A 12,562-nucleotide genomic window follows, 5' to 3' on the forward strand; every position below is an offset into this window, starting at 1 on the left:
TAAAATAGACTTGATTAAATTTTCTGGCTCTCATTTTCATTGCTTGCAGACATCCAAACCTTTACTTCTCACTGGAAAGAGGTACATTTGGAATTACAACTAATGTTAAAACCTAAATAATGTGATTTGCGAAAACAATGTTGCAGAGATTGTTATTTTGTTTTGTTTCTTGTTTTTTTTTTTTTTTTTTTTTTTATTTCTCCCCCTATTTGAGATACTGTTGTAAAACTTTGCTGCTGGAATAAAAGGTATTTCAGTGAGATGTGTTTGTTCTCTTACCTTTTGGGCATTTGTGATAATTTCTGCATGGGGAAAAATAGGCAGTTTTATTCCAGAGGGGTGATCTCACCTCCCAGAAACAACCTGTACCTGCCACTAGCACTTCTCTGTGCTGCTGTAGCAGTGCTGGCTGGGGGAAGATTCAGACCCCATGGTCTTGCAGCCCTCTCACCACTAAGTTTGGCATCAAGGAGTTGTCAAAGTCACACATGGAAATTTTTGTGGCATCCTCCCTGGCAGCTCTCTCTGTGCAAAATTCCTGGATTATGGTGAAGAATATAATCTGTGCTGAACCTCTCATTCAGTTTTGAGTACAAACCATTTCTCTCCAGTTAAATCTGTTCCTGGCTGTCACTGCTTCCTGGTGTGATTTGAAACTGGGGGCAGAATTAGATAAAAGATTTGCAGGGAGGAAGAGGGAAGGATGTGAGCTGAATGCTTAGAAAGCAATTTTTTTAGAAGGGTGATCTTAAAATAGCATGGAGGAAAGGCAGGAAGCCCTGGAAATAGGGTGGTGAGGTGTAAACACAATGACAAGATTTGAGAATTCAGGGTGAAGTGACAGCAGCATCACACACTGGAGATACTTTGTACATGGGTCACACATGGATGGCTTTTGACCCTCTTCCTTCTTCCTTGATCTGAGGCATGTGTGCTTTCCATCTGGGTGGTTTATTTTGGACACTGCTCTCAGGCACATGGTGTGATTCTTGGGATTGTGTCCTATGCAGGACCAAGAGTTGTGCTTGAGGATCCATGTTAGATCATTGGCAACTCAAAAAGTTGGAAACATCCAGCTCAGAGTGTTCTATGATTCTGCTCCATGTTTTGCAAATGAAAACTTGTTTGGGCTTTCCAGTATGGAGTGAGTCTTATACCTTGGTAGAAACAATATGTCATTCAGGAAAGAGCACATCTACCTCTGGGCTTACAGAGGAAGGGAAACTGATGCCTTCTTTGGTAAAAGCATAGAAAAGGTGTAAAACTTGACCTGCCTCTTAAGTGCTCAGTGAAACATCCATTGTACAGGGGGCCATTGGAAACTGGGAACAATTGCACAGGACAACGTTTGGAGCTTCCAGGATCTTGTATTCTGTAGGAAGTCATCGTGATGGGAGAGACTGTGTTTGAACAGCAGTAACACAGCATGGTTTATTCAGAAAACGCAGGTGATAATGCTCATGTGAAACTTGGTATTATTTTGGTCTGTTACAGCCAAGGTTTTTGTAACTTTTAAATTGATAACTTTTAGCCACTTTAAATTGTTTAGTATATTATAACTGGAAGTTATATTTGTGAACATGGCTGTGTATCCAGCTGAAAGTCTGTTTGCAGCAGAGCTATGAACTAACAAATGGAAGCCAGTATGGTTTTTGGATTAGCCCACTTCTGTTTATACACTCTGCCACTAACCAAGGAACAAAGAAGATTTGACTCCTTAACACACATTAGTCTGTCTCTAGGACCCAAACCCCAAAAATCACCATGTGTTTCTGTCTACTGTGACTTGTAAATGCAGATGTGTAAAGCTTGAGTCCAAAATCTCTGCAGTCGGAATGCAGCGTCACTGCTCTGCCCTGCTAGCCCAGCCATACATCAGCAAATCTCAAAGGATTTTATGATGAGTGCAGTTGCAAAATCTGCTAGGTTTAGGATGTCCATCAGAGCTTTGGGGTTCCTCAGGTGTGGAGAATTTATAAAGCTCCTCAAGTTATCCTGTTCAGCTGTTTGTTCTGGGAGGAGAGAGGGATCAGTGTGGCCATTCACATCCTTTTTCCATGTGCAGTGTAATTTGGGGATCCCTGCTCTGCTTGTTACTCTCCCAAAGCCCTGCATATGCTTTTGAAGCATCTCAACAACATGCAGGGCAGAAGTATGTGAGTTTTACACTGTAAAACCAGTGTAAATGAAATTATCCAGCCTATCTTCTCTCCACACCTGTGGAGCAGATGCAATTCAGCTAGGCTTCCTTGTGTGTGGAGAGGATGGCTATCCTTTGGGTTTTAGAAATGGGAGGTGTGAATGCCATGCAGCCAAAGCCAGACACTGCTCCTGTCTGCACGGTGTGTGCAACTCCCTTGCCCTGGGCTGTGGCCACACATGTTTCTCAGCCCTGTGTAGGTGAGGGCTGTTGGTGGGAGTGGAAATGTGGTCCCCTGCTGCTGCCATTCTTCTCCTGTCCCTGCCTCTGTGCTGCTGGGACCAGATGAGAGTGTTGTCTGTGTTTAAAATCCTCATCTTGAGGACTGAATTTTTAAAAGTTTGCTGTGGTTGGGTTATTTTCAAGCTGGATCATTTCCCTCCTTGGGTTTGTTTGTATTGTTGCCCATATGACTGTGCCAGCACCTGAGCAGGCAGAATATGGGGTGGGAGGAAAGCTGTGGTGCTATTTGGTGTAGGCTGATCCCAGATATGAGCTGATTGTGAAACTGCAATATTTAAATCCAGTGGCTTCACCACCTCAGACATTACAGTAACGCTGTGGGATGCCATGTTGTTGGCCCTATCTTTCCATGGAAGGACTTGCCTGGGGTGCTGTCAGGGATGTAGAGTACAGGAAGATGAATGGAATTCAGTCTTCCCAAATTCAAAGCCACATCATTGCATTGATACCACTTGGAGTGAGGTGTCTCACCAGGCTTTATCTTGGTCCTGTGTCACAATTCCATCTTCCAGAAAAAGCTGTTGGCAGGCATGGAGTCCATGAAAGTGCAGCAGAAATCCTCCCTCCACTACCTTTCCACCACTTCTGAGAGATCAGGATTTCAGTGTGTAAGGAGGTCTTGCCCAAGGCCTTCTACCAGCCTTACTAAATATACCTTGAAATGTAACTTCCAAAGTTGTTTTTTCTTCAAAATTTTGCTAAATCTAATTGCATTCTGTGCTGTAATTTTAATTGTGGAAAACGTGCCATAGACAAAAACACTGGATTCAGAGTTTTGTTTTTCAAAAAGCTGCCAATTTGGCTATCCTGAGAAAAACGCAGTGTGCCATAGAGAGCCATGGCTGCTGTGAGACTTAGGGTTGTTGCTGCTTAACCTTGGCCACAAGCTGAGGGCTGAGGGTTGCTCATCCTGAAAAGTGGGATGGGAGCACCTTCTATTTTCCCTGCACATTCCCTGAATGCTCTCCCTGGCTGTGATTAGTAGCTGAGCTCCATGACTGACTTCTCCTTTGCTGTTTCTGCCTTTCCACAAGTTTATTAAGGGAGGCAGGGAACATTGTGTCACTTGTATGTTCCATTGCCTGCAGAGCCTGGGGCAGGAAAGGGCTTGTTGGTGATGAGATATTGGATCAAGCTAATTCCTTATGTGCTTCAGCTCTGTGCCTAAGACTGTGTTGAAGCAGCAACCAGGTTTACCAAAACCATTGCTTTCTGCTAAGATAAATTATGGCTGGAGAGCTTAATCCTCCAAGGAGGTGGATGAGAGGGCTGGTCATCAGGTATCCTTGCAGGTCTCAGGAGGTGGAACCTCTTGCAGGCTTGGATGCAGCAAGGTTTGCCCTGGTCTTTTTGCCTGCAGACATTAAGGCAGGCTTGACTCCTGGCTGAAGACGTGGCAATCTGTGGAAAATTCCCATTGGTGCTTGCCAAAACCAATTCTTAGTGGGACAGATGTTCTTGCACAGTGATGGCAGTGAAGTGACGGTTTCATCAGGAACATCAGTCACTATCTGTTAGTCATTAATTTGCCTTACCTGAAAAGCAAGTTAGCTCCTTTGCAGATGTCACGGAGAAATGTTAAGTTTAGCTTTTAAAATCCCCCTTGGGGCTGGACATTTCAGTTCTGTGAGGATTTGCACTGCCCTTCATCTTTCCAGCCTGAAGAAGATTGAGTTTCATGACATTTTACCCTGCCAAAGTCTTTTAGAGAAGAGGATAAAAATCAGTGGTCTGTCTGTCCTGCAAAGGAGGTTATAGGTCCCAAGAGGGCTAGGCAGGGGCTCTGAAAGTGGTTGTCCCGACTGAGATTTCTGCTCAGTTTCTGCCTCAGTTTCTGTCTTGGTGAACTGCATGATGGGTTGGCTGGTGAGATGTCAGGGATGCTCTGTGTGTATCATTTCCAAAGTACTTTCTGATCTGTCAGGATGAAGGTTTCTGGAAAAATGCTAAATAGTGTTATTAGTGTAAAATAAACATACTTCAATATTTCTGACCCTAAAGTGGATCCAGATGATTTCTTATGGCTGCTGGATCTGTGTTGATTTTTCCATGGCTCAGTGTGGCTGTCTGTATTTGTTAAAGTGAGATAGGATGTGACAGAGAGCTTGTCACAGCATGCTCTTGTCAAGTCAGAAAACCTTTATATTTATACATATATTTATATATATATATATGTATATGTATGTATGTGTGTGTGTAAAAGAGGACAAAATTACTGTCTTAGTCTAAGACACTATTTCTGAGTTTGACACTTCACATGTGTGCCAGGAAGGTTGGAATAAACTCAGTGCGTTTATCAGTTTTTATGATCACAGCAGTCAGTTCAGCTGTGTAGGGGAGAAATGGGATTTGGCTGAATAACTCAAAATAGTCTCCCAGGGAAGTGAACGTGTCTCTCTGTCTTTATAGCTCTGATACAAAAAGGGTATTAAATGTCCCTTGATACCAGCTACAGGTTGCATTTTCCAGCCTGTGGTTGAGCACTGTGAGAGGTAACTTTCCATCTCTGTTGCAAGTGTAAAACAATTTTCCTCTGGTTTTAAGGATTATTAGCATTTTTATGGTTTCTCTACTACAGAGAAGAACAAGTCTTACCCACTGCTTAAGGGTTACATTTTATATGGGTTGGGGTTTTACCAGCACTGGTGCTAGGGTGAGATCAAAGAAGCAGGAGCAGCTGGGTGGTCTTTCCTTCTGAGCATGCCAGTGGGAAATGTTTCCAAGCCAGTATTTCAGTGATTTTTTTTTTTTTTAGATCCTGTTTGTGGAGATGATGCTGCAGTGTCTGAGGGGAGTTGTAGCTGTGCCAGGGAGATATGACACTACCTTGCAAAGACTGGAAAATATAGAAAGTGTGGATGGGTGTTCTGCTGGTGAAATGTTTTGGTTTGGTAACTGATACTGACGGATGTATGATCAGCTAGTAAAATCTCTTGCATTCTTAAAATCAGTGATAATAGGATTTGTTATGTGTTGTGATTTGGTGGCAGTATCTGCTCAAGGTTCCTTGGCTTGGGTATGAGATCCAAAGCTTTCATCAAAACCTATTCATCCTCTCTAAACCAAAGTGAGAAACAGAGAGTCTCATTGTCCAATAAATTTAGATAAATCAAAGCTTGTCTCCTATCTTGTGGTATGAGTTTAGTGTTTTATCAGTGCTAGTTTTCCTAGTCTTTGGTTCATACAAACTCTTGAGATAATGATGCCACTTACTGAATCCCTGGTCCCAGCAGGACTTAGCCTGTCTGGAAATACCTGACATGATCCAGTGTATGCAGTGACTTGCTGCCATGCAAAGGCAACTGCTCACTGACTCGGAGAACTCCTTTTTTCTTGGTTTCTTTTTTGGAAACTTACTGCATTATTTCAACTGCTGAGAAGTACTCAAGACATAAGCCCATAAGTTACTACAGACTGCATGCCTGGAACATGCAGGCCATCTCAACATATGGAGTAAATCAACATAGCTCTGCTAACATCAGTGCAGCTGCATCTATAACCACTTGCTGTAACCCTGCTCCAGACTGGAGGGATGATTGTGTATGAAGAGTGGATAGGAAAAAGCCCTTCCTTTTTTCTTACAGCTTTACACTTTATGAACAGAATAAATGGGCTATGAGTGGAGGTGAAATAGTAAATTATTTTTGCCTCTCTAGAATGACTTTATTTGGACATATGCGAAGTTCCCTCTTGTTCCCCATACTTTCTAAATCAAGTAGTTGATATGTATGCACTTGGTTGCTGACATTAAAAAATGCATCAGTAATTAGTTCAGAGATTGGTGTTTCAAAAAGCCCCATATACATGCACCTGCACAGAAACAAATCAGGCAGAGTTGACACTGCGTAAAGACAGGGTGGGCAGCACCCACATAAGCCACATGACTATGGGAAGAGGAGCTGCTTTCCTGTTTTCATGTGCCAAGAGAAGCAGTGCTATCAGGCTTATGTGTGATGGATCAGAGTGCACTGGTATTGCTGCAAGCAAAAGTCATGAATTTTAATTAACTTTACTGGCTGCCTTGAAATTTGAGTTGAAAGATAAATGTGAAAAACAGGCAGCCCATATTGTTTCTGGAACAGAGCTGCCCCTTTTCAGTTGATTAAAAGAATTCGTCTTTTAACTTGATAATCAAAAATACTTCCATGTTAGCTCAGGACTTTTTTCTGTACGCTAACCCTTCAGGCCCTGTCAGCTTCATGTGTTTCCCAGAGCCAAGTGTCACCTTGTGGCCACCCAGACAGTTGACCTTTGCTGCAGAGACTTCCCAACTGGCAGGGCTTGTTGGCTGTCTGCTTTCAGCCATTTGGAAAAGGATGGGTTTAGGGCTTTATTTAAATAATCTTTATGTCTGAAGGAAGGGGAGGAAAAAAAGGATTGCCTGGTGAAAACTGAAAGGACTGTCCAGGGAGTTGGAGTTCAATTTATATTCATTGGGAACTTTGGCACAGCAAGCATACTTGTCCTTCTCGTCTGTGGCTCCAGGGCTGCTTTTAAGGTTATTTAGTTGTGGTATTCATTTGAACATCAGTCTTCCTAATTAAATATAAGTGATTTGAATGCCGATGTTGTCTGTGGGGTACATTGAAGCTTTGTGAAGAAGTGGAGTGAAAATACCAGCCCTTGTCCCTGGATAGAAATACATACCCATCATGTTAGTTCCAGCCACTGCCAGGCTGGTCTGGCTTACTTTGGGTAGTTGAGAGTGTTTTCCTCACTCCTTTGCTTCAGGGGTTATCATAGCTGCTTTTCCTGTTTTGCCATTAAGTCACCTCTGTGCAGGATTAAGTTTGAAGGATTTATTTTACGGCCGAACAACTTCTAAGAAGGGGAAATGAAAAATTAGCCTACAAGGAGCAGGGAGGGAAAAAACTTGGTGGTAGACTCCTGAGTGGTTCCTCTGCTCTCAAACACAAGTGCTGTGCTGTTTTCTCTTACGTTCTGTGGTTCAACTCCACACCTAGTTTCTCATCTTCTCTAAAAGCTGTAGGTTCAGCAACTGCTCTGTATTAGTGAAGAGTTCATTTCATTGCAGCTGCAGTGAGAGGCTTATTTAATGCTCTGGGAAATTCATGCTACCTTCACTAGTGAGAAAGGCAATATAGTTTAGGGCCTAAATTAGTGTGAAAGGGCACATACAAACCTGCTACGTACAAATTCCAGCTTGTTTGTACTCAGTTGGTTACACCCTTGGCTCAGAACCCAAATATTTCAAGAATTTGGGTTGAGGTATATCCTTTCCTAAAAGAAGTATGACGTTAGATTCCCCTTTTGCATCAGTGGATGCAGTTCCTGTAAGGTCACAGAGAGCTGTTTGAAGCAGAAATGTTAATTCCTCCAAGGCATGTCCAGAGACTTTGGGAGGGGAAGTGATGCTTTGGTAGGAGCTCTGGTAGGAGAACCTGGGGGCTGCTCTGGTAGGAGAACCTGGGGGCTCTGGCAGGAGAGCCTGGGGGCTGCTCTTTGCACAGTTGAGATGTCTTGGCCCCTGTTTTGATTAGAATATGCTTGCTATGAAGGAAACCCACCTGATTTCCATGTCCCTATAAAGCATCTGGAATGCCTTGTGGTGCTGTGCTTTGCTGTACTGGAGCCATTGGGGCTGTGCCTGCTTATCCTAGTGGCTGATTTTTTTATTTTCCCAGTGGCCTTCAAAACATGTACATATGCTGAAGCAGAAGATTAGTTTCACTAAGAAGGCTCATTTCAGATGCAGATGCTCTATGGGCCTCTGCACAAATGAATCCTGCCTGATTTTCAATTTTTTTTTTAGAAAATATTTCTTTATTTTAATACTCTGCTGGAAACATTCTCTGCTCTCCTTTCCTTACTTTACCTTTAGATGTTGTTGGGCTACAGATATGGAGGTCAGGGTGTGTGAACTGGTGGCATTTATCAGCTGTCATGTTATGCTGTGGTGGGATCAGCCTAGGTGGCTGGTAGGGCTGTTAATTATTCCTGGTATTTTCTTCTGGTACTGAGGAAAGAGCATTTGCCAATTCCTCGAGTTATCCTAATATGTCCATACACCAGGTAATCAGCTGGCTGAGACAGTGCCTGAGCATCACAGGACTCAGCGAGTTGGGATGCTGGGGTGGGATGTGGGCACTGCATGGCGAGTGCTTGGTGATCCTCACGCATCCCTTTCCTTGCAGTTACCTGGCGGAGCAGTGCTGGAATGGCGGCTTTGTCTACCTGATCATGTTGCGCCGCATCAAGCGCAAAGCGCCTCTGCCTCCCTCCAACGGCAACAACAGCAACAGCTGTGACCCCAAAGCCAAGCCCAGCCCTGAGCCTGGAGACAGAGCTGCTGAAAATGGGAAAAGGACCAGGAAGTTCGGGGTCATCACCAGGACACCGGGCAGCAAGGACAGCAAGGAGAAGCTGGGCTCGGAACATGGGAACGGGCACTGCACCCCGATGGAGGTGGAGGTTGCTCAGCCAGAGACCTCTGAAGCAGAAAGCAATGGGGAAGAGCAGCATCAAGGCACTGGGGCACCATACCGGGGCCGGCTGTCAGATGATGGCATGCCAAACATTGGGGACCAGGCTGCCCAGGTATGTTTGATTTGATTCTTCTAGAGAAGAAAGCAGCAGGTGTGCAAGAAAATTAGGTTGATTTCTCAAGCAGTTCTCTGGTTTCAATGCTCTGAACTTGGGCTGCACCTGTAGGTGACAAGACAAGCTGTCAGGGCACCCGGTGTCTAAAAAGGGGGCAGGAGGATTGGAGAGTTAAATTGTAATTGTTGGAAACCTCTGTCATACTCCATCTCTGATGGAGGGTAGGTCCTTCTATCTCTTGACCTGTCAGGGTTGGTCTCATGATTTTTTGTTGAGACAACTGATGACCCTATGACACTGGAGCAGGAAATGTCAGTAGAAGATGGTAATTTTTGTCCTTTGGAGCTTCATGTTTAGCTCTGCCTGGACTTGATGTCACCTTACAGTTCATGTTAACATTGGGATTGAAGTTTCCCTTTTTGATGCACCAGACCACATTGCATGTATTTATGATGCGAAACTTGTTTGGCCCATGTCTGGGAACCACATGGAAGTAATTGTGGGTTTTTCTCAGAGTTGATGAGATAGGCAATTCGTTAATGTTTGGGATGACAGTGGGATCGGGGCTTTCATTGCTTCTCTCTTCATCCTAATGGAGATCTTGGGGTTTGTTGCCTGTCTGGAATTGCAGCATTGCTGGATGGAGGATAATAACCCAAGCCTTGATCAGGTTTCAGTATGCATCTATCACCAGAAGCACTGTCTGCCAATCTTTCCAGAGGCACTGATAGTATAAACAGATGAAGGCTGCTTTGTTGGGCTTGGGGCTGGCTGCAGCAGCTGGTTTTGGTTTTAAGACTTCAAAGCTGGTAAAAAAGCACTGTGAGTGGACATCTCATCACTAAATTCTGTTGAGAAAAGCAGGGGATTAAACGTGCCCTCTGAAATTAGTGCTCCTCAGCACTACTCCAGGGTAGTCGTGATCATGGTTGTAAAGTTACAGTAATTTAATCTAAAGTACTTTGTAGGAGCTAAAAGCAATTAAGAAATCCTCTGGTTTTTAAAGTGTAATTGCAAAAACTTGCTCATCGCATCAGTGAGACATGTTGGATTTTATGGTGCAACAGAAAGGTTAGGGTGTATGTGTGTGTATTCTTGCAAGCCTAATAACTGTAGTCATTCTGAAAGAAAACATTAAAAGCTTAAAAATAAATAAATTAATAATTTGGTATTTTGAAAGTTCTGGTCCATATAAAGGCTTCTTGAATCTGTTCTGAAGATGTCTAAACACATGTTGTAAATGAAGTTGATCAGACTTTTTTTTGGAGTGGAAAGCCAAAAATATATATGTAAAAAAAAAAGAAACTCTTGATCCAGAGCCATCTCGTGCTAGTGCTACCTTGATGTTTTGAATCATTTTGTTCTGAGGAGTAAATTGTTAAATTCAGAACATATATATATCAATGTGAGCAATAAGTAAATTTTTAATGCAAAGCACATACAGGATGGCTTTGTAAAATGTAAAAACATAGCTGAGGCACTGGAAAAATTCAAGAGCTGTAATCTGTTCAGTTGTGTTATAGTGTCATTTAGTAAAATTGCTTCTCTATTTTTTTTTTATTTCCTTTCCCCCTAGTATTTTGCGCAGAAATATGACCTCTGTCTGTGTCAGTACTAATTACATTTTCCTGACATTTGATTGAGGTGAAATGTAAATAGCTGGAGCCTGAATAGCATGCCTAGCTCATCCTTTGCTTTTTAATGACCAGGGGGCCTTATAGAGGTCCATCACTTACAGCATCTGCAGGGTAGCTGCTGTCAGAGTAATGAGTAGCTTAATTCGGTTTCTTAAGTATTGAATAGTGACAGTGAATAAAATTTTCAAAATTATTTGTTCCTGTTAAAATAAAGAAAAAAGATGAGGAGTAAATAAACTTGGGAGCCTCAGATCTCACTTCCAGCTCCATTTTCAAAGCGTGACCCAGCACACAGGCATGTGAGATCCAGTCGTGTCAGGAGCCTTTTGAAATCAGCATCCAGGATGTCCTGTCAGAAGTTGCAGCCTCCTTCCAGGCTTCAAAGCATGAGCCAAACCTCCCATAGCCTCAGGATGAGTTCTCCTCCCAAGCAGGGACAGGGTGCATTGGCAGGGCACCCTCTCTGTGGGGAAAGAAGCTCCATCCCTGCTGCCTGCCCCATGCTCACTATCTCTTCCACATGTTGGCTAATTGAATATCCAGAGCTGTCAGCCCTGTGCCCTTGGGGAGCATTATATTTGCTTCCAGGGGGAGACCCAACCTGCAGCAGATTAGATGGCTGCAGATGGGAGGATAGGCTTTGAGAAGCTGCTCAGGGACCAGCATGAATGTGGGAGGACCTCGCTGGTCCTCTCCATTACTCTTTTCCCACCCCAAGAGGCAGATTGGAGCTTTACTGAAACTGAAATGTGGACTCCTTTTTTTTTTTTTTTGCTCTCTGTGGGAAATTAGTTTGAAGTTGTAACCAAAATAGGGGAGAAGAGGTTGGGTTATCTGCATGTCTTCAGCCACTGCTGTGCTGATCCCAGTGGCCAGCTCACAGCCATTGCCTAGGGGCTGCTGTGCTGGGAGAGCTTTTGAGGCATCTACACACCATTTTAGTGCCTTTTGTTTTCAGGGTGCTTCTCCCATAAGCCTGGGGTTGTTCTGCCATTTTCCCTCCAATTTTCTCTGTGCATGCTGCTCATAACAGCAATACTGGATCATGAAACAACAGGCGAGATGAATACTGTTTGTCGAGTGAACCTGCCAGGAGATTCCTGTGTTACTGGTTTGTGTGCATGTGCCAGTCCCCTTCTTCAGGCTTGCTTTCATCTTTCAGATCTTGATCTGTCTCTCCTTGCATTTGGCATTGATATTGCTGTGTATAAACAAATCTGCTAGGCTGTCTGCTGGTATGTAACCCTCAGTAAATATTGTACCTGTCAATTAGCAGGCAGCATTTAATGTTTACAGGTGGTTAAGTTATGCTGCAATATTTTTAGGATGAACCTAAATGACTTTTAAAAATGTGAGGATTCAAAGCAGCAAAGCTTTGTATCTGCCTGACAGGAGGATCTCTAAGATCTGGAAAGCAGACCTGACCTTGGAGAGGACCCAGGCTGGCAGCAGTGGGAGTCAAGGGCAGTGATTTAAGATTAGGTAGTCTCTGAGCTGGAGTAATGACCCATCATATCCTGTGAAGATTAGGAGCTTAAACACAGATATCAAAGTTTACTTCTTCTATTCAGTGGCCTGAAACAGGGTGTAATTTTGCAGGGTAATTATACAGGCACAGATGGAAGAGAAGTATGGGAAGGGGCTGCTGGAATCCACTAAAAATTATAAAGAAAAGGAAACTGTGAGCTTTCCTCACAATATACCAGTCCTGTGATTCAACTGTGTTGACTGGTAGGACAGAATCCCTCAGTTTTGTTTTCAGTTTCTCTGTCCTGGTCTTTTTGGAAGATCTGTGGACTGCTTTCTGTTGTTGTTCAGCCCCTAAGGAGTGCCCAGAGATGGCCAGATACAGGTGGCATGGGCAGGGATCAGAAACAGGACTGGGGTTTGCAAAGACCAGATTAGGAGTGTGAGGGGCTGG

General features: G+C 43.5%; 1 protein-coding gene across 1 annotated transcript in view; it reads left to right on the forward strand.

The window, feature by feature from the left end:
* PDZD2 (PDZ domain containing 2) overlaps positions 1–12,562 on the forward strand; it is a 188,574-nt gene that overhangs the window by 111,140 nt on the left and 64,872 nt on the right. Inside the window, exon 4 of the mRNA XM_053932062.1 lies at positions 8,599–9,001. Within this exon, the coding sequence (XP_053788037.1) occupies positions 8,599–9,001 (403 nt within the window). The remainder of the gene's footprint in view (positions 1–8,598; positions 9,002–12,562) is intronic.

This window comes from Vidua chalybeata, chromosome Z (assembly GCF_026979565.1).
Source record: "Vidua chalybeata isolate OUT-0048 chromosome Z, bVidCha1 merged haplotype, whole genome shotgun sequence".
In the NCBI taxonomy this organism is placed as follows: Eukaryota; Metazoa; Chordata; class Aves; order Passeriformes; family Viduidae; genus Vidua; species Vidua chalybeata.